The 22,809-nt window shown below is 40.7% G+C and overlaps 1 protein-coding gene across 1 annotated transcript; it reads right to left on the minus strand.

Annotated features, from left to right (window-relative positions):
• Positions 1 to 1,783: 1,783 nt before the first annotated feature.
• CDX4 (caudal type homeobox 4) lies at positions 1,784 to 17,611 on the minus strand. The gene is made up of 3 exons (XM_035113159.1): positions 17,143 to 17,611; positions 3,501 to 3,646; positions 1,784 to 2,038 (listed from the first exon to the last, which is right to left on the minus strand). The coding sequence occupies exons 1-3, from the start codon at positions 17,609 to 17,611 to the stop codon at positions 1,784 to 1,786; spliced, it is 870 nt and encodes a 289-aa protein (XP_034969050.1).
• Between the last annotated feature and the right edge of the window lie 5,198 nt (positions 17,612 to 22,809).

Here is a 22,809-nt window from a genome sequence, read left to right on the forward strand (position 1 = left end):
TTCAGTTGAATTTTAGAAGTAGATTTTAGTTAATCAATAATTTAAAAATCAGAACTTCAAGAGTACCTCCCCTTCTCTATTAATTCTGGTGTCCAGAGCAACCCTGATGTCATTTAGTTGAGAATATCAAGACATGAAATCATAAGCTCCCCTGCTTCAGTACAAAATTTAAACCACAGGAATCTTGAATTAAACAATGGAATGGAACATAAGCTGGTGATGTGCCATCAAACTTATTTCATGGCTTCAGGTTAGAGATGTGAAGACCCAGGAAAAAATAAAACAAAACCGTTTTATTTCTTCTAATCCCCCCAGCCTTTCCCTTCCCCATGACATGTGAAAGGATAGATAAGTTTGTTTCAACCTGGGCAAACCTTCAGCTTTTAGAAGTCCATGATAAATACAATGACAAATACGAAGAAACGAACTGATTGTGGTGGCTCAGAAAAAGAGGTTGATTAAAATTCATGTAATACCCCCCCTTGCTTTGTCACACCTCTGTTTATGGATACGAGTGCTTTATGTCTGCTTCACATTGTGGAGGACTGGGAGACACAGGGTGGTAATCAGTGCTAACCCTGCTCATGGTTGACCCAATACTAACTTAGCTACATTACTCTCAGTGGGTCTACTCTGAATAGGACTTACTTGAATAATTTTCAGATCACACAATCATTTTCCTTTACTATAATGTTGGTGGTTTCTCCTGTTCCTGGAAGGGGGAAGGTTCCACCTTTTCCTCATAAATTGGAAAAAAAAGAAAAAAAATGCTAGGTTGATTGCAGTTCAGCAGTTATAGCTCCATTTGTAATATTTGTAATTATTAACCCAAAATTATTTACTTTTAATATACCAAACACAATAATTTAATGGCAAACCGACCCCCCCAAAAAAATTCCCCATGGATTCAAACATCCGAAAATTTTACATTTGAAACATCCAATCAGCAAAAAGTTGGCTGGTGTGTAACCTCCACACTAAAAAGCAACATCTGCATTTGGACAAGCAAACTCAGCAAATTTGCAGAGTGTCCTTATTTTGCAAAATTTATTGCTAGTCATGAAAAGGAACAAGGAGTTTGCTCTCAAGCACTGGAAATATTACTTAGCTATGTGTCAAGGTTCCAAATTTTTATCAGGCATTGCCCATGCACCTTCAGGCATAACTTTTTAGCCATAAGTACTAGAAACTTCTGTTTAAAATGAAAGTTGTTCTTAGGAAGCTGGATTTTGTGCCTAATACTGCACTGTGTACTTTTCCTGTACTTCTGCAGAAACACAGCATATGCCCAGTCCTGACAACAAGCTACACCGACTCAGTGTAACCCTTAGTTTCCTTGTAATTGTAATTAGCTCCACCCTATTAAGAGAACACAATAAAAACATTTTAGAAAGAACATTGCTCCATGTAAAAATTCTTCAGTCTCAAATCAAGCAAAGTATGGGGCATACAAATCAAGCAAAGACTTGGGGCATTTATTCCAAAAAAGTTTTTCCAGCCATAACCCCCTTTCTTTCTGTCCCTATTTGCAGTCTTTGCAGTCAAGAACACAAGGTTCCCAGCTTGAGCTTTTGCCACATCACAAGTGACCTTGCCAAATGATGTATTGCTGTTTTCTCCCAGGCCTTGATTTGATGTGAAGTTCTCAGTATTTTACAAATGGCTGTTGTGATGCTGGGGCTGGGGAGTTGGGTCTCTTGCAAACAGCTTTGGCATTCCCATTGTGAACTGTAGTGCTCCATGTACCCATGCTTTATCATGTTCTTCCTTTAACACAATGATCTTACTGAGATGCCACAACTTGCTGGAGATTTCCATTGTGCTGTAAGCCATTCATTGGAAGAGGAGCAGGTGGTGGAGGTGGTGGGAATAAACTACCAGCCATTTCTGAATGAGTCTGTGGGTCAGGCATTGGGATGGGACTCATTGAACCTGAGTCACTCTGGATGGAACTAAGGCTGCTGCCATCAAAACTTGTCATTTTCTTCTTCATTAATTTTCTTTCTTTGGCTCTTCGGTTCTGGAACCAGATTTTTACCTACAAGGGCAAATAATATAATGGTTTCAGTTGCTTACCACAAAATTATAAATACTTATGTCCCTCTTTATATGCCTTTCTCTAATTAAATCACTGGGAAGGTGTCTGTTGCACATTTGGGTCCAATGTGAGGGGCAGCAAAACAACAAAATGGATGTATTTGCCACCCTTTACATTTGTTGATAGACTCTGTGACATCAGACAGAAAGGCACAGACATTGTGCTTCTAAGAAGTTGTGTGCAAGCAAGCAGTGCCATCTTTAGTACCCTCACCTAACGTTACAGACACACCACCATCATTAACGTTTGAGTGAACTTACTCAACTTCTGGTGGCAGCTTGTGCCACCAAGATGGCACCACTTCTAGATATGATTTCCGTTCATGTGTCTTAACAATTGGATACTCTTGCCCAGTGCTTTTTTTTCTTTTAAAAAATGTTTTTTCCTACTCATATTGAAATACTGCCCCTCAATGAGGCCCAACATAGATTCACAAAATGTTTAGGGGTATGCATACCCCCATGTAGCCCCAGAAAAAAGCACTGCTCTTGCCTCCCAGGCTCTGTTAGAGATATTATATGGGCAAGAGAAACAAGTGAATCAGAAGTTGAGAGAATTACAGTATTGCCTGATATTGAAATGAGGGGGCAGGTATGCAATGTGCCACTATTTCTTACTGTGAGAATAGTAGTGTTATGAAGCACACAATAGTGTTCCCATTTTTGAAATATTGATAGATATCTTAGATGCCTGCCATGAAAAGCTTCATCTAATGACTCCTGCATATCAAACCACTGTTAAAGCGACAGAAGCAGGCTGTGCTGGTTTTTCTCTGATAAGTTGGCAACAACTTGGGGGGAGGGGGACTCATAGTTCAGCACAGAGCATGTACTTTGCATACATAAAGGCTCAGATTCAATCCCTGGCACAGGTGGCAAATGATGGGAAAGTTCCCTACTGCTGCCTCTCAGGGTAAAGAGTGAGATAAACAGTGTGACCTGATCTAAGGTACATTCCTTTCTTTCCAACCTTAATGCAGCCTTTGCAAACCTGATGCCATCCAGGTATGTTGGACGACAACTTCGATCAACCACAGCCAACATGCTAGTTAGCTTTTCTTAAAGCATACTTCATGCATTCCACAAGTTTTCACTCCCATTTCAAGCTTAAAACCTTAAAAATAACTATACAGAGTCACCTTTAGTACCACCTTTTCAAAAATCTGAGCAAAGACTCAATAAGGTGTGCTTAATACCTTGTTCATGGCAATTTTTGTCTATTTATAAATAATAAAAACATTTAGACCATTTATTGATAAAACATTATTAAAGTGAACAGCCATGGTGAGTTGAACTGAGCCATTTTATACATACCTCCCTTGAAAGCTTTGCAATTTTTGTTTTAACACCACCAAAATTTGGTCCAGTAATTTACCTCTTTTGTATTGGAAACCATACTCTACCTGTCTCTCTGAAAGTCTCAGGTTTGCAGCAAGTTCAGACTTTCTCCTGATTGTAATATATCTATTGTAATGAAATTCCTTCTCTAGTTCTAATCGCTGATGATCTGTGTAAACAACACGGTACTTCTCTCTTGTCCTTGTTTTACCTGTTCAGAAAAACAAAAACAAAAACAAAATACGCATAGGTATTTCTAAACCAGAAAATTTGGCATGTCTTATGTTTGTGTCTTGATTGACTGAAATAAAGATGTATACATATATTATGGAGAGTGCCAGGATACACACTCCTGCATACTCTCGCTTTCTTGACAGTAGTAGTTTGTATGTGTATACATTCCTGCATTGCAGGGGGTTGGACTAGATAACTCTTTGGGTCCCTTCCAGCTCTACAATTCTATGTATGTTGTCTCCTGATAATGAACTATACAGAGAGAGAAATAAAGGAAGTGTGACTGTGCTCCTTGATTTCTTTGTGACTTTCAGTACCATTGATCATGGTATCCTTCTGGACTGGCTCAGTGGAATGGGAATTGAGGGCCCTGTGTCCCAGTGGTTTGAATCCTACCTAAGGGGACAAATAGTAGTGGTAGAGTGCTTCCTGGCTTCCTGGCAGTTATGCTAGGTGCTGCAGGGCACTGTTCTATCCCCAATACTACTGTTCCTTCCTTCCTTCCTTCCTTCCTTCCTTCCTTCCTTCCTTCCTTCCTTCCTTCCTTCCTTCCTTCCTTCCTTCCTTCCTTCTTTCTTATACTGCCCTTTACCTGAGGATCATAAGGCGGTTAACAATATAAAAACACAACAAATACATAAGATAGTAACAAAAACAATGATCCCACCACAACCAACACACAGTTGGAAAGGCCATAGATTGTTTAACTAGCCAAAGGTTTGGGAGAAGAGGAATGTTTTCCCTGGCGCCTAAAGATTTGTAACAAATGTGGCAGGCTATCCTTCTTGGCGAGAGCATTCTGCAATATTCTACATAAAGAATAGCATTCTATCCCCAATGTGATTTAATATCTATATGAAGCTACTGGAGCCAGCCATTTGGAGTTTTGTGTCACGGTGCCATCAGTACGTTGATGACACCCAGCTCTATTTCTCCATAACATCTGAAGTAGGAGATGTCATGTAGGCTTTGGACTGGTGTTGGGATGAGGTGAGATAAGATAAGATAAGCTTGAATCCTGGCAAGATGGATGCACTGGGTAAGTGGATCCTGTGGCTGAGAATATGGGCTATTGTTGCGTTCCTTGACATGGTTACTCTCCCCTTGAAGAAGCAGGTATACAGTGTAGCACAGGCATCCCCAAACTTCGGCCCTCCAGATGTTTTGGACTACAATTCCCATCATCCCTGACCACTGGTCCTGTTAGCTAGGGATCATGGGAGTTGTAGGCCAAAACATCTGGAGGGCCACAGTTTGGGGATGCCTGGTGTAGCAAGTGCTTCTGGATCCAGTGCAAGTCACTGGAGGCTCCAATAGCCTTAGTGGCTAGAAGCACCTTTTACCAACTGTGAATGGGGTGACAGCTACAGCCATTCCTCAACCTGTAGAGCTTGACCACAATAGTTCCAGCACTGGTGACTTCAACACGTGCCCTCTTTGAGGGAGGACACAATCTAACACAGTGTGGAAAAATTAGCAGTTAAACCTGGTAATTATAGATGTACTCAATGCTCCAATGAGAATAGCAATGTCTGTATTACATTTTTATAGGTGTTTATAAAGGCTTGAGTGGGGTGCACTATTTGAACCAGTCCTAAATTGATTAATCATTCTGCAAACCCTTTTAATACTGGCCCTCAGGACTCTCCTAAGCCTAAGCCACAACCCTCAGCAGCCCTGCTCCATACCCTCCCTGAGTTTTTTGCCTGTCTGGAAGGTGTCCTTGATCTCTGATTGGCAAAAAACTCTTGATTGCCAAACTGAAAAATAGAGAGGGGTGTGTGAGTGTATGTAGAAACAAGCCTATGGTTCAAAGGCACAATTTACATTTGTTGCTCTGTCTACTTTTACCTCAGGCCCCACTCACCACTGGCACAACACCAGCCCTGCAAGAAGAAAATGTGACTCTGTAAAAGGTTCACCATCCTTGCTTTCCCTAGTTCTTTACAATTAGTACCACTGCTTTACTTACTCAATATCATAAGGCAAATAGGGTACCATCTAGCCAAAATGAAGCACATTTGATCTGTTTGCTATGGGAGAGTTAAACATGTCCTCAAGCAATGTGTGGATTTTGCCTGTGGATCTTGGTATTGTCTCAGATCAGGTGTGAAGTTATTCTTCTTGAGGGAAACATCCAACCTTTACCTTCTTTTAAATAAGCAAGGAATTGTATGTTGCAATTTGCCACAGTTACCTAATTTTCAGACTTTGATTTGATTGTACAGTTTGTACAATCAGCCCCAGAAAAGTCAACAAATATTCCATTGAAATAAACAGGACGTAAAAGTGCTTTATTTGGGCTGAATTGTATTTTGCGTTTTTAAAGACAACAATTGGAACACTGTCCCATTCATGTGTGTGTGTGTGTGTGTGTGTGTGTGTGTGTGTGTGTTTGGGGCACGTGGGGGAATATAGTGATTCCCAGTGGTTTCTTGGGCTCTAGCCCCTTTAAAAAAACACACGTGAGGAAAGTTTTTGTTGTCTCTTGTTTCAAAATTAATTATTATGATGTGCAAATGTGAGGGCAGAGCCATTTAAGTGTTCATTTGTAATCTTTTGTGGAAATCAGGCTGTTCTAAATGCCATGAAACTACTCACCTGATGTTTGACCTGTATTAGGATACTCCTGTTATTTTACCAGTCTGTGACTCAGCCTGAGTATTGTGTGGGATGGGAAGGGGGTGGGGGAAGTTTTCCTATTGGCCATAAAATTCACAAAGTGTTTCTTTTGAACACAATAAAAGCAAAGATCGGGCCTCTTTATTTGCTGTGAAAATTGTCACTCTTTCCGGCAGTATAACTGCTAAATAAAAGGAAGAGAAGGAAGAGACAGGGATGCACATCAAAGCTGGAAGAGGTGTCAAAAGAGGGTCTGTTGCTTGACATGGCAGATAGGCCTCTGAACTGAAGACAATGGTTGGAACGGCAAGACATGGCGGGGTGGGGGATGCTCAGACCTCACAGCTAGTTTACAAAGCAAAATAAATTAGCATGAAAACTGCCTCTGGCTCACCCTGTCCTCCTTGCTTGAGAGTTGCTCCTGTTTTACATCATTAACATCCTCTTTGTCACATGAATTAGTCTATGTCTGTGACTTCTGCAGGGTGATAAAAAAAGAGGCCATGTTGATATTCTCGTTTGTGTGATGGGGACACAGTTCTAATTATACACATTAAATCTACTTCAAAGCAACAAAGAAATGGTCCTGGGCAAAAATGTGAACGAGATCTGAAGCTCAACTGTTAGCATAGTGACTGATGTAATTGTCAAACTTATTATAGAAGTGGGGGATACTCGAATCTAGCCTTATTTTGGGTTGTATTCAAGTAAGTCCTACTTAGAGCAGACCTACTGAAATTAATGGGCCTAAATTAGGCACAACCATTAATTTTAATGGTTCTACTTTGAATAAAACATATTTGAATACAATCCATTGGTTTTACCACTTAATTCAAGGATCACCATTGGCCATGCTGGCTGGGGTTGATGGGGGTTGGGATTCCAGCACTGTCTGGAGGGCCAAAGGCCTATCTTAGTCCTCATTTCCTTGAAACAAAGCTTTATAATGTTTGACTCTCATTCACTGCTTGGTATATGAGTCTCTCTTATCCGTCCCTTATTTATCCCTCCCAGCGACGAAGGAACCATCTCTGGCACCTGGGGCACTCCGTATGGCTGCTGCTCGCGCGTGGCGGCTGTATGGGCAGCTGCACGAGTGGCATCCCATACGGAGTGCGCATGTGCCTTAGCCCGTACGGACGCCATGCAAGCGGCAGCCCGTATGGACTGCGCATGTGCGGCATCCCATATGGACTGTGCATGTGTGGCAGCCCGTACGGTCACTGCACATGTGCAGTCCATGCGGGCTGCTGCTTGCACGGTGTCCGTACAGGCTGCTGCATATGCACACTCCGTATGGGATGCCCTTGAGTGGCAGCCTGTATGGAGTGCACATGGGGGGAGGCAGGGGCCATCTTGTCACCTCTCCCAGAGTAGCACCCCCTCCTATGCTCCTGATCCTTCCACAAAGTTTTAAAGGGGTTTACTGTCATTTTGCTTATGCTATTCTGTGAGGTGCCATGTACTTTCATGGTATTAAATAACTGATATAGGACACAATCCTATGGCAGGTTCTTCTGAGCAAGCTGCCTTAAAATGAACAGCAGCTGTGGAAGAGGAGCTAACATAATATGAGGTCTTCCTGGAGAATTGCACTCTTAGCTTGTTGATAAATTGAAGTGTAATCCTCATACTTTCTTCTTTCATGCCCTTTTCTCCAAATTAGACTACTGCAATGGGCTGTGCATGAGGCTGGCACTGAAGACTACTTGGGATATGTAGCTGTTCCAAAAACTAAAATAAAAAGTACTATATTGCTGGGCAGGAATATAAACAGTGGTACCCCTGGTTATGAACTTAATTCATTCCGGAGGTCCGTTCTTAACCTGAAACTGTTCTTAACCCGAGGTACCACTTTAGCTAATGGGGCCTCCCACGCGATTTCTGTTCTCATCCTGAGGTAAAGTTCTTAACCCGAGGTACTACTTCCAGATTAGTGGAGTCTGTAACCTGAAGTGTTTGTAACCCAAGGTTACACTGCATTGCCAATTTTTGAACTTAACTTGTTGTCCGTTTATGAGCACAATTCATAGTGTTGTTGGTTTCAATCTTTAAAGCACTATTGTTTTAACAATTTTTATATGTTGTTTTTGCTTAAATCTGTTTTCATTGTATTGTGAAATTGCTTTTATGTATTTCATAAGAAGCTATTAATAAATTAAATTAGTAATAAAACAACAATAAAGTATATCTGAGGCTGCTGACAGGTTAAGATGAATCTTAAGAGATGAGGCCAGTGCTGGATTTATGTATAAGCTAAACAAACTATAGCTTAGAGCCCTACTCTCTTGGGGACCCAAAAAAAAATTAAAGGAAAAAAACACCTGGATGTACATTTCCAAAATTTAAGATAAAAACAAATAAAATAAACCTACATACAGCAAGTGTTTTGTGTTGTGTAGGCGCTTATCATGTAAGTAATGGGGCCTGCCTGCTAGACTGCTCCCTAAAATATCACTGGTTAGATACCTATTAGGTCCACAAATTACCATATAGCATATATTCAACACAAAAAACAGTGACAATTTGTTGTTGACAAAGGACAGCTGGACATATAAAGGGCCCCATTACCTTCAGTAGCTTAGGGCCTCATCAAACCTAAATCTGGCCCTGGATGAGGCAGATAGAGACCAGGTAGAGACATTTTGGTGTTAGCACACTCTCTCTGCAGTTTTCTCACCAAAACACTGACTTTTCCCTACCAGGCAAAGACTTTTATTTACCCAGACATTTTCAATGGTCTCAGGTTTACAATTCTGTAGCTCCTGGGAGGGTGCCCCAAAGGCTATAGGAAGCACCAATTCTCTCTCCCAACGGAGAGAAAGCTTCTGCCCCAGACAGGGTGAGCTGGTGCAAGGGAATACCACCACAGGAACCCAGACTTGCCCTCCCAATACCGGTATTAGAGGACCAAGCAAAAGCTCAGATCCAACAGCTTTCTACTCCGGTTAATGCCTCTAGGTAACTACCGGTACGTTAGCCCTAGATTTTATTTCCTTCCCAGAGTTTCCAGCAGGACAAAAGGTGTATTTATTCAACATTTATTCTTATATTTATATGCTACTTTTCCTCCAATGATCTCAAGCTACTGTATATGGTTCTGCCCCCCTCCCCATTTTAGTCTCACAACACTCCTGTGGGGTAGTGGGGTAGAGACTGATTGCCCCAAGGTCACCCAGTGAATTTCATGACTGAGTTGGGGTTTAAACCCAGGTCTTTGAGCTCCTAGTCTTTAACTACACTGGCTCTATATTGGTTATTTTTTTTAACCAATAAACCAAAAAAATTAAACCAAAAATATATATATTGTTTTAAAGGACAAGAGCACAGCTGTGGCCCACCCTACCTGGTGTGTCCAGGAGGACATTGGATGAGGTGGATGAATAATTTTCAGTAGTTCTCTCCTCCACCCCTTCTGTACTATAAGGGTTGTATTCAACTTACTTTTACAGTGTAGCTCCATCAATGGTTTTATTAATTTCAATGGGTCTACTCTGAGCAAAAGGTGTTTTTTTTAAAAAAAAATTGAGTTTCGCATATTATGACCGACAGTTTCCTTTTATTTTTCTTACAGCTAATAATACACAACCACCAAAATCAAATCAGCAACCAGAGAGTTGTGGGAAGGATGCACACCAAAGCAGAGTAAGTATCATATTCCTTAAATTACCGTACATGTTCTCAGGCCCGCTTTAGGATTACATTCTTAATCTACCTTTTAATCTGTCTGTAGATCTGGTTGCAGAGAGTGATTCTTAAGTTGTTCTGCTGCTTGATTTATTTTTTATTTAATAATTGTGGTTCTTAAAAATTGTTCTACACTTGGTAGGCATGCACTGGAAATTTTATCTTAAAACATATTGTAAAAACGTAAATTCATTTTCCAGATTCCTCCCCCAAATTTTCTCAGTCTGTGTCTTAAATTAATATGATTATTTTTTATCACTCGGTCTCATGTAGGTCTTTAAGGCAAAAATAAAATATTGATGGGGGCTGGGGGGCTGGCTGGCTGATATTTGCCTTTATGTATCTTGCCTTGACTCTCCTGTTTCCATCTTGCAGAATTGTTCTGAAAAAGAATGGTAGGATAATATATACAATAGGCATCTATTGTAGCTATACTTAGCATTTATATAGCATTTTAGAGTGTCCAAGTTGCTTCACATATTTGTACATTGTCTCTTTCCTATGTACAACAACCACATAAGGTAGGCCATTATTAAAAGCATCCCCATTTTCAAGAAGAGAGATGGTGGTTTCCCTAGTGAATTCATGGCTGGGGCAAGATTTGAAACAAGGACCTATCAGTTCACAATATTAATAGTGACTGCACGACAAAAATAAACAAAGGCTTACAGCCAAGTGGCAGAGCATCTCTTTGCATGCCAAGTGTTCCAGGTTCAATTCCAGGTAGGGCTTGGAAATACACCTCTCTGATACCCTTGAGAGTTGCTATCAGTCACTGTAGAGGGAATATTAAGCTAGATGGGCCAATAGTCTGGCATGGTGCAAGACAGCTTCCTAAATTCCTGTCAGTACTGACATCACAGTACAGGCAACCCCCCCCCCCCCATTTATGTGCATTCAATATGTGTGTGACCATGTATAGATGCAATGTGGTGAACCCAAAAGTGACCTGGAAACGTCATAAATACATCACTGAAACATCACTAAAAGGGCAGAGCTGGTGTTTACAGTCTTTCTTAATGGAGTTCAGGTTACAGGTAGGTAGCCGTGTTGGTCTGGATCGAAGTAAAATAAAAAAATTCCTTCAGTAGCACCTTAAAGACCAACTAAGTTTTTATTTTGGTATGAGCTTTCGTGTGCATGCACACGAAGAAGTGTGGTCTTTAAGGTGCTACTGAAGGAATTTTTTTATTTTAATGGAGTTCAGATATACATGATTTCACTGATGTGCACCATGCCTCAGAACATAACCCCCACATAAATGTACAGTGGTACCTCAGTTTACAAACACAATTGGTTCCGGAAGTCTGTACTTAACCTAAAAGTACCCATTGAAAGTAATGGAAAGTGGATTAATCCGTTCCAGACGGGTCTGCAGAGTACTCAACCTGAAGCATACTTAACCCGAGGTATGAGTGTAATTGGTTCCGGAAGTCTGTACTTAACCTGAAGTGTACTTAACCCGAAGTGAACTTTCCCATTGAAAGTAATGGAAAGTGGATTAATCCGTTCCAGACGGGTCCGCGGAGTACTCAACCTGAAGCGTACTTAACCCGAGGTATGAGTGTAATTGGTTCCGGAAGTCCGTACTTAACCTGAAGCGTACTTAACCTGAAGTGAACTTTCCCATTGAAAGTAATGGAAAGTGGATTAATCCGTTCCAGACAGGTCCGCGGAGTACTTAAACTGAAAATACTCAAACCGAGGCGTACTTAAACCGAGGTATGACTGTATATTTTTATCTAAATAATTGGTGAAAGGGAGCAAAAGTAAACCCTGGGCCAGAGAAAATGTCGAATTTAAAAACATCAGAAAAACCTGGCTGCAGGATCATGCCAAAGGCCCATCTAGTCCAGCATCCTATTCTCACAGTGACCAACCAGATGCCTCAAAAGGAAGCACACTAGGAGAACCAGAGTGCAGCAGCACTCTTCCCACTTGTGATTCCCACTAACAGGTGTACATGGGCTTTCTGCCTATGATGGTGGAAGAAGTCTTAAAATTCCAAGTATGTGGAGATTCCACATATGGTTTCAAGGGCAATCAGAGCAACTGTACAGAGTTACAGTTAAAAGACAAAACTCTTTTGTATGTATTTTGGCTATGGGGAGCTAAAGTTTGCTATTTTTCCCTCCTGAATCTCATCTCTGCATGTGATTAGGATCAGGAAAGCAACAGGGAAAAGCGACAGTCCATTGTACAGGATTCCTAAGTTAAGAGGCCTTTGAGGGTGGCAGGCCTGATTGGAGAAGGAAAGAAAGCAGATGTCTGGAAAACGTTTGGGGGGTAGATTGTTATGAGAGTCCCCACTTTATCTAAATTGTATAATTCAGTATTTGAATGATTGGTATTAATAATTGTATTATAAATTGTTATTGTCATAATGAGGATATTATTGGACAGTCCTGTAATTGAAAACTAATTAAAAAATATAAAAATAAATAAATAAATATTATTATTATTATTATTATTTAAAATATTATAAAAAGTCAATATTCATCTATTTACACCAATCACATCACCCCCAATAATTTGCTAAGAGTGTTTTGGGAATTATAGCTCTATGAGTGGTAAACCACAGCTCCCAGGATTCTTTGGGGAAAGCAATGAGTGCTAAAGTGGTATAAAAGTGCTTTTAAACTTTCCACTTTCAGGAAACTCATTCTACATTTACCTTTCTGCCTAATGCAGAAAATTCTTGAGTGGGGTTGTATTTGTATGCAGAGAGCATATTTGGTATCTATTGACAGACCTTTCAGTGATTTACAGTATTTTTTAAGTTTAACACAATTTTTATACTGCCTGATTGTAAACAAACAAACAAACAAAATCCCTCTAACTTGCTTACAAAACTTGTAGCAGGACAAGAGTTTCTGGCTCTGACAGGAGTTTATTGTTTAGTGGTAGTAACAAGAGAAGTTTCCTGGATTTCCTGAAACCGATAATGGATTAACAATCCCTGGAAATATTGCACTAAGCCCTGCAAGAAAACAAAGGAGGGAGGGAAGGGCAATAGGAATCATACAAATATATATACACAATGGTAGCTCTTGACCTAATAACCATGGAACCCTGGTTTTTTAGACTGTGATTGTTACACCTGAACTGGGCCTCATTATGCACTATTTTGCATTTGATTCTGTTTAGTGAACTTTAAGAAAACAAAGTAGATCCCAAAAGCCAGTCAATCTCTGTTTCATGGAAAAGACACAGACACAGCACATGGCATGGACCAAGTTTCTCCTCACCATGAGGTTGTACCTTGAAAAAACCCATAACCCTCATGCAGCAGCAGAGGAAGATCTGGAGTGGAGTGAGCATGAGAGTGTAAGAAGTGACCTGCTGGATCAGGCCAATGGCCCATCTAGTCCAGCATCCTGTTCTTACAGTGGCCAACTAGATACCCATGGGAAGCCTGCAAGCGGGACCTGAACTCCACAGTGCCTTCTCCATTGTGGCATGAGAAGGTGGCACCAATAATGAAATGTGATGACAAAAGGGTGGAGGTCCAACTGGTACAAACCAAAGCAATAGGCTCTCTGCATTTGAAGGGGATATTTATTATTTAAAGGCAGGTCTGTTCTCTCTGGGCAAACATAGTACTCCAAAAGGAGTGCTCAGCTTCTGGTCAAACGGTCTTGCAGAGAAAGCTAGCCAGTGTTAGCAAACTCATCAAGGAACCCCTGTTAAACTTCTTGAAAGCCCACAATACCCTTGAAAGCAGTTCTCTTCTCACAAGGGAGCAGCTGCAACTGTTGGTGATAAATACACTATATAAAGCAGTTGAACCAAACAGGAGAAGTTTGGCCATCTGCTATGTTAACTACCAAGTCTTTGTAGCAGTATATGCTTGACAGCAAGTCTACAAATTTATAAGGCATGCATCATATTGGTTTTGTCGTATTTAAAAGCTTTAAATCTGAAAGCTCTGGCTGTTAACAGGCTAACAGATGACTTGATGTTGACCTCAAACACAAAGTCTGTCTGCATGTGTCTACGTTGTTGTAGCGGCTATCTAAGACTGCAGTGGGCAGCACTTAGAAACATAGCTCAGTAAAGACATTTCATAAGGAAACTGGTGTGAATTGGGTCAGGTAACTAGCTCTAAAAGGTTCTGTTCTCAAGAGTATATACCAAGGGGGGGGGGGAATTGTGTTTCTAATTGGTTGTAGGTTCTGTTTGGATTCTATCCAGAAGATCCAATCTCTTAGTCAAGGTCAAAGCAGAGCTCAGTTCTGGAAAACAATAATCTAAAAAAAATATTGACAAGCTGCTTTCCAGAGTTGGTTATCACTTAATTGTGTATAGCACAGTGGAGGAAAAATGCTCAATAGCAAACCATTTTTAAAATATGCTTTAACTGAGTGTTCTTGCCTTAATTGTTGGCCACTTGGATTGTGTACAAAGAAGAGCTGCTGATATTCCTGATGGTAGAGAGCATAGCATCCGAAAAGAGCATTTGAATAAGCACTTTTCTGCCAAATATCCTTAGGGCAGGTTCTATCAGCTGCCCTGATTTCTGGAAGCAAACAAGCACTGCTTTGTTGTGCACTGTTCATGAAATGTTCATGACACCTTGTTGGCTACTGCAGAGGACAGAATGTTGGACTGGGCAGCTCAATCTGTTCCTGTTTACAGGACAGTTCTTATATTATTAATTTGTTAGGTTCTAAAGGGCTCTAGCATGGTGTGTTTAATTTTAGTTAGAATTGTCTACCAATCTGGTTTTGCATTGTGAGGCAGGAAGTGTTTGTTTATCTTCAAGGCGCCACGAGACTCCTTGTTATTTTTGTTGCCACAGACTAAAACGGCTACCCCTCTGGAATTTGTTATTTTTGTTAACATAAAAATATAAGAAGAAAACTGTATTAGGCCAAAGGCCTGCCTCATTCAGCATCCTGTTCTCACAACGGCCAATCAGATGCCTGTGGGAAGCCAGCAAGCAACAGCATCTCTCTCCACATGTGAATCCCAGCACCTGGTATTGGGACATACTGTCTCTGACACTGGAAGTAAAACAGTTATTGAGCTGGTGGCCATCACATTATTGGAGCAAATTCCACAGTTTAGCAGTGTGATGTGTGAAGATGTAATTTCCTTTTTGTGTCTGGTTAGATATATCAGATAGATCTAATTGTTCTATTGTATGTGTAGGCTGGGCACTGACGACAAGGAGCCACGCTGCAATATTCTGTGCATGTTTGCTTGTAAGTAAAACCCCACCCTGTTTCAAATGTGGCTAACAGTGCAATCCTAATCATGTCTACTCATAAGCAAATCATATTAATTCAGAGGTCTTCCTAGGTAAATGGAGTTAAGATTGCAACCTTCAGCATGTGTAAGATTTGAGCCTCAGAGATTTAAACCTAAGAAGGGCAACTCTAGGTACTTACATAGCAGCATTTTTAAAAGTCGGTGTGGTGGTTAGAGTGTTCCAGGAAATAAGGGTTCAAATCCTCACTCAGCTGGTTATTGTCTCAGCCTAGCCTACTTCACAAGGTTTATGTGAGGATAGAACGAGAAGGTAACCCATGAGTTCCTTTGATGGAAGGTGGGATATGATAATAAGAGGCCTCAAAAGCAATGTAGAAAGTTATTTGAAAATTATTTCAGTGGAGACCTTTCCAGTAGCCTGTTTTTAGAGAGATACTTTACCACAATCCTTCACTTGGAAGAAATAATTTAAACCATTGATTAACCCCTTGAGATTTACATGCCCCAGCATTCTATGAGGCTTGATTAACAGTAAGCCATAATATCACAGTTGAGCTCTTAGATGTTCAAATCACTGATCAGAGTTTCCTGTACTTTACATAATCAGTAAGGAGTAATATGTTTACACTACTCTTTTCACAACCAAAGGATTCAATTGAAAGCTAAATACATTTAAGTTTTGCAGTACAGTACTTAACACACACACACACACACACACACACACACCGCCCTCAATAGCACTTTTGCACCTGCAAAAGTGTGCCTGGCTCATTTTGGGATCCTGGCATTATGCATTATGTTATGGAGCACCAGGTATTAACTTCCACTGTCAAACCACACAGTAGCTGTGGTTGTTCAGGATTCTTTTTTTAATGCAGCACTTTAAAACCATAATTTTGTTATTCATTGTCCATAGTAGTATAATTACTGTGTTTAGTAATCTGACAGTTGCCCCCTCATACACACACACCACACCAACACCTTTGTTCTAGTCCATTATCTAACAAATATTTTCCTGGGGTTCTAAGATATATTTTATATAATTTTTATTTCACCAGCTTGCTATTGAAACTCCTATGAAAAGATCAAGCTGGTTGTGTGTTAGATCCCTGCACCCTCTGAGCTTGCATAGCATTTTAAAGTGAAGGATGACCTTTCATCTACTGTTTCCATTTGAAGTGTTAATGCATGAAACCCTATAAATTGAACATATAACCATGGTGTGATACTGCAGACCTCCCTCTCATGTAGACCTCAGAAGATGTGAAGCTCTATGTGAATATAACTTTTCTCCTTCAATACCATTTTAGTTTTTCAGTCATACAAGTGGGAAGAAAATGTGAGAAGCTTACTCTTTAAAGAGCCATATATTCAATTACAGGGCTACCAAAACAGCGCGTTCTGCTGTTGTATATGGGAGTAAGCACCATATAACTTTGTGGAACTTAATTCCTATAAACAGGCATAAGGTTATGTTGAATATTTTTTTAAAAAAAATATTTGCAGGATTATCTTATTTAAAACACTTTGGGTGATAACAAACTAAACTATACTCAAAGTAGACCCATTGAAATCAATTCACGTAAGTCATACTCAGAGTGAACCCATTGAAATCATTCAACTTAAGTCCATTTATTTCAGTGAATCTCTTTAAGTATGACTTAGATTGATATTACCCCAGTTCACTTTCAATTAAAAATTCTCTTATCCCGCTCCCCAAAACCCTTGTTTCTGCACATTGCATGCGGTGAATATTTCATTATATTTGATCTTACATTGATACCAGGACAATAAATCAAATTTGTTCAAAAGCATAGACAACGTCTAGGGAAGCAATCTTTTTCATCTTGAGCAAGAGTTTTGTATTCACTTGCAGAGGTGTGTGGGTGGTGAGATGGGACAGAATAATGCTAGAGATTTCTGTGTATAGATTAGACCTCGCCAACATACCTGTTGAAGTGGATTGGACTGTTTTCCTCATCCATTCGTAAGAGCTGTGTCTTTGACTGTGGGGAGAGATTTGCTCTGCATTGATTGTATTTACAGAAGGTAAAGCCCCTGATCCAGCGGGATTCAAGGAGTTGTAATCAGCAGAACTATAGGAAATCTGCCCAGGAGATGATCCATTCATTTGCGTAGTGGTCACAGTGTTGGAAGGTGCTGGGCCATAAGCATTCCAGTCTTCCCTTTGCAGGCCATAATGTGCTCCCCAAGCCCCTGAAGGTTGTCCACGGTGGTCCATATTTTGCATTGGATGGTATCCCATGTAATCTGCGTAGGGTGTTGTGGAGGCAAAGTTTTGTGTCGGCAGGTTGTTGTTGTTGCTGTTGCTGTTGTTGTTGCTGCTGCTGCTGCTGTTGCACCTTACGGATCCTGGATACATGCTGCCTTCTTTTTCCAAAAGATAACTCACATACATGATGCTCATACCCTAGCTTTGTCCTGCCAAGGCATCCTGCTTCTACTCCTTTGAAGTAACAGCCCCTCCTCTTTCTCTCACTCTCTTTTTCTAGCCCCAACTGGCTCTATGAATGACATGCTAGCCCCGAGGTCTCTTAACTACACATGATTAACAATAGTATTACCAGGTGCTGGGCCAACAGTTTACTAAGGTTCTATCTGATGTCACAGATAACTGGCTGCTCTCAAGCAACATTTGCATTCAAATGAAGGGTTAGCCATCCCAACAACCCCACCTTGCTGCCAATTTGGGTGCTTCCTTTCTCACAGATGCTCCATGTCCTGACCTACTGGTTTCCCAAATCCCCAGACAGACAGGGCACAGATTCCACACATTTATTTATTTATGCAAAAATAAAATAAATAAGAACAACAAGTATCTTATTCCATCATAAATGAGTTATGCACTTGCTGTGTCAGACTAACACAGCTGACCCTCTAGAATTTGTTTTGTCAGTTGCAGCAAAAAGAGTCAAGAAGAGTCTTGTAGCATCTTAAAATCAATTGTTTTGTTTTGGCACAACCTGTTGTCGACTGTACAACCTCTGGCATCAGACAAAGTGGATTCTTTTCTGTGAAAGGTTATGCCACAATGCAATGCTTAGACTACAAGGTAGGAAAGCTTCCACTGAAATATACTGGAGATTTGAATAAGGCCATCTGATAGGCAAGTTCATTTTTTTGACAACTCTTGGGCTGGGATATTGCTTAGGGGCTTTTGTTGAGCCGAGGGTTGTTGCTGTTATTGATATTTAATTTTTGTATCTTTATTTTGCATCTTTATTATGATGCATGTGTAAAATTGTTCCATTTGGTTGTGTACTTTTTGATGTTTTATTTATTGTTTCTGCCTACTTTTGCTGTGTTTTGATTGTATAACATTTTTCACTTTGTAAGCCACCTTGAACATTGTTTATACTGTGGAAAGACGGCATACAAATAAAATGATGTATGTAGATATTTATGCATGCAGTGCTTTTTTGCTAGGGGTATGCAGCAGTACGCATTTTGTGAATCTTTGTACTTTTGTCTATTTACTGTATTTATTTTTCCTGATTTGAACTATAAAATGGGGATTTTCTCGAGTCAAAATGAGAGTACCCCTAAAAATTTTTAAAGAAAAAAAATCACTGCCCCTAAACATTTTGTGAATCTATGTTTGGCCTCATAGAAGGGCAGTATATCAATATGAGTAGGAAAATGAGAGAACCCCTAAACCAGCGTTTCTCAACCGCTGTTCCGCGGCACACTAGTGTGCCGCGAGACGCTGGCTGGTGTGCCGTGACGTGCGGCGATGAGAAGGGCGATTTGCATTGTCATGTGCCTGGCGGCCGCCAATAAGCATCACTGACCGGCCGGAAAGGAAGCCGGCCGGGTCACGACGAGGGGCGAGCGCAGCTCTCAACAGCCACCACCACGGGAGGGTGGTTTTAGACAAACTTAAAGAAGCTGGATGGATGAGCTCAACCTGAAACTTGCTGAGCAAAGGATTGTGCTGGCAGAGAAATCAGCGGCTTGTGAAGCCTTATTACAGGAGATTGCAACCAACACAGCAATTGGCAAGTGTTTCTTACAGTCATAATTATATAGTCAATATAGGGCGGCACAGAGTTAATTTTTTTAACTTTTTTAATGGTGGTGTGCCTCATGATTTTTTTCATGGAACAAGTGTGCCTTGGCCCAAAAAAGGTTGAGAAACACTGCCCTAAACATTTCTTTTACAGAAAAAAGCACTGTATGTATATATCGTTTTTTACTGAAGATGGTAATCTTCTTTGCTATGTCAGAGGAGTGTGTCATTCCCTCTAACCACTAGGTGGTACATTACCTAATCAATGACTCAAAATTATTATTATCACCCGGTACTTCACCCAAGGGACGCTGGTGGCGCTGTGAGTTAAACCACAGAGCCTAGGGCTTGTTGATCAGAAGGTCGGCGGTTAGAATCCCCGCGTTGGGGTGAGCTCCCGTTGCTCGGTCCCAGCTCCTGCCAACCTAGCAGTTCAAAAGTACGTCAAAGTGCAAGTAGATAAATAGGTACCGCTACAGCGGGAAGGTAAACGGTGTTTCTATGTGCTGCTCTGGTTCGCCAGAAGCGGTTTTGTCATCCTGGCCACATGAAGCTGTACACCGGCTCCCTTGGCCAATAGTGCGAGATGAGCGCTGCAACCCCAGAGTCGGTCACGACTGGACCTAATGGTCAGCGGTCCCTTTACCTTTACTCCACCCAAATCACTGGAATGGTGCTGGTTTGTGGGGTGGTGGTACTTACTTGACCCCCTCTCAATGGCATCACTGTCGCCTACTGGGAGGCAGAGGGGTGAGGTAGTGGTGAGGTCAGCTTGGTGCAAACATGAGTTGAAACATGGTAGAAATGTCAAATTGTCAGTGGCAATTTAATTTTCCCAGGTCCAATTAAAGTTAAACACTTAAACATCACATGACGTAGTTAACTGGGCTTCAGTGTATTTACAATTGGCTGGTTCCCTCCAGATGTTTTGGAGTGGAGACTGGGGCTGATGGGAGTTGTAGTCCAAAGTGTCTGGAAGGCTGAACTAAGCTTAGAAACATTCTAGCTGAAATAAACAACAAGGAGTCTTGAGGCATCTCTTTCAAACTCTCTTTTAACAGATTGAAGCAACTGAGAATGAGTTGCTTTCTATGAAGTGCTTTTCTTAGATATTATGAGAATATCTCATAAAAATGCCATTTAAAAAAACAATGCAAGAAAGTTCCATGTTTAAACATTTAAAAGTTATAGCTGAAAATAATCAGGAGGATGATTCCTACCAACCAAGAAAGAAATATGTTGATTTTTAAGTGTGAATTGTCTTGACGCTGTTTTTTTTATGAGTGAGCAAAATATAATCAGGATAATTAGGGGGGAAATACAGTCCCTTAATGATGTGATATTTAATTGCACCTTTATGAATGAACTGACACATTAGAGCAAATCTCTGTTGAACACATTCAACGTGTAGTGAATTGGTCCATTGTCTCAATGTGTGTGTGCGCCCTTAGACACCTCCAATTTAACACCTATTCCCACAATTAGAAAATGTGAAGTAAGCAGGATCTTTTGGGAATGTAACTATGTTTAGAGAAGGATGTTCTTTTTCAAACAGGATTCCAGCATAGGATGAATGACTTGTGATTGTTTCCTCAAGATGCATTCTAGAATGACTTTCAAACAGATTTACACGACTGCTTCTGTAGTGTTTAATTCATTGATTCTGGAGTCTTGTAGGCAGAATCTTCATGATACATCTGCAGAGGTTGTAAAAACATCCTGTGCTCTTTCATACTGGTGTCCTTAAAATATTATGCTGAACGCTTTCCTGTCCCTACCAGTGGAAGACATTGGCATGGTGTGAGGAAATTGTTATGTATATATTCTTCACACAGTGCATATAATCATAGAATCATAGAGTTGGAAGAGACCACAAGGGCCATCCAGTCCAAGCAGGAAACACCATCAAAGCATTCTTGACATATGGCTGTCAAGCCTCTGCTTAAAGACCTCCAAAGAAGGAGACTCCACCACACTCCTTGGCAGCAAATTCCACTGCCGAACAGCTCTTACTGTCAGGAAGTTCTTCCTAATGTTTAGGTGGAATCTTCTTTCTTGTAGCTTGAATCCATTGCTCCATGTCCGCTTCTCTGGAGCAGCAGAAAACAACCTTTCTCCCTCCTCCATATGACATCCTTTCATATATTTGAACATGGCTATCATATCACCCCTTAACCTTCTCTTCTCCAGGCTAAACATACCCAGCTCCCTAAGCCGTTCCTCATGAGGCATCGTTTCCAGGCCTTTGACCATTTTGGTTGCCCTCTTCTGGACACGTTTCAGCTTGTCAGTATCCTTCTTGAACTGTGGTGCCCAGCACTGGACACAGTACTCCAGGTGAGGTCTGACCAGAGCAGAATACGGTGGTACTACATAGTTAAACTATGAAATTTGCTACGACAAAATGTAATGATGACCACTAATTTTAACAAGTCAAAAAGATAATCTGGCAAGTTCATGGAGAGAGGCTGTTAATGACTACTAGCCATTATGGTTATGTTCTACTTCCACTGTCCGAGGCAATCTGTTGCTAGGAGTCATAAGTGGGGAGTATACTATTGCACTGAAGTCCTGGGATTTCTGACTGGCTACTTTGAGAACAGGATGTTGGACTAGATGCTCCTTTGACTTGGCCTAGTTGAGCTCTTCTTACATTTTGTTTACCTGGACAAATAGCCAAGTCTTCATTCAGATGCTGCTGAAAACCCATAGGAGTTCGCAGGGCCAGCACTACCATGAGCCTTTCTGAAATAGTCGCCTTAAGCAAGACTCTGGGAGGGATGGCAGATCTAAGGGTCTTAGTTTATCACAAGCTTAACATGAGTGAACAGTGTGATGCAGCAGCAAAACAAGCATCAACAGAAGTGTAGCCTCTATTTTCAATTATCTATAGGGCTGTCACATGGAAGATGGGGCATGCTTGTTTTCTCCTGCTCTGGATGGTAGTACCCAAACCAATGGCTTCAATTTACAAGAAAGGAGATTCCGACTAAACTTCAGGAAGGACATTCTGACTGTAAGAGTTGTTTAACAGTGGAACGGATCCCACAAGAGGTGGTGGACTCTCCTACCATGGAGGTTTTTAAGCAGAGGTTGGGTGGCTATCTGTCATGTATAATCTGGTTGAGATTCCTGCATTACAAGGGGTTGGACTAGATGATCCTCAGGGTAAAAATAATAATGCGTTATTCTTATTTCCCTTGCTTTCATATGTATACACCATAAGAACAGATATATAATTGAAAATAAAATATCATAAAACAAAATAAAATAGCATGGGTGTGTTGAATCTTATTGATTGTATTTTCATGTAACCCATATTACAGCAATCGATGGTGGGATAATCCGTCCACATGCCTCCTTATTTGTAAATGACATAAATTAAACCATAATGCAAGGGGGGGGGGCTGTCTCTCTCCTTTTTTACTAGACCTCTTAGAGACTTTCAGTTTATGAGAATTTTTTTCTAAGAAGGCTATCTGCCAGACCCTTGAGTATCAAGAGTCCAAACTAACTAACTCACTCAAACATTTTCCAAAATCTGGCTGCATTTATATGGTGAGAGATGAGAACTATTTTAAATAATT

The sequence above is a fragment of the Zootoca vivipara genome, chromosome Z (assembly GCF_963506605.1).
Source record: "Zootoca vivipara chromosome Z, rZooViv1.1, whole genome shotgun sequence".
NCBI lineage: Eukaryota > Metazoa > Chordata > Lepidosauria > Squamata > Lacertidae > Zootoca > Zootoca vivipara.

Excerpts from the sequence above, each read along its gene's own strand:
- CDX4 (XM_035113159.1), bottom strand. The coding sequence starts at position 17,611 with ATGTATGTGAGTTATCTTTTGGAAAAAGAAGGCAGCATGTATCCAGGA. Across the intron at positions 3,647-17,142 it reads AGTCCAATCCACTTCAACAG|GTAAAACAAGGACAAGAGAG; the intron begins GTATGTTGGCGA and ends TTTTCTGAACAG. Across the intron at positions 2,039-3,500 it reads TGAGACTTTCAGAGAGACAG|GTAAAAATCTGGTTCCAGAA; the intron begins GTAGAGTATGGT and ends TTGCCCTTGTAG.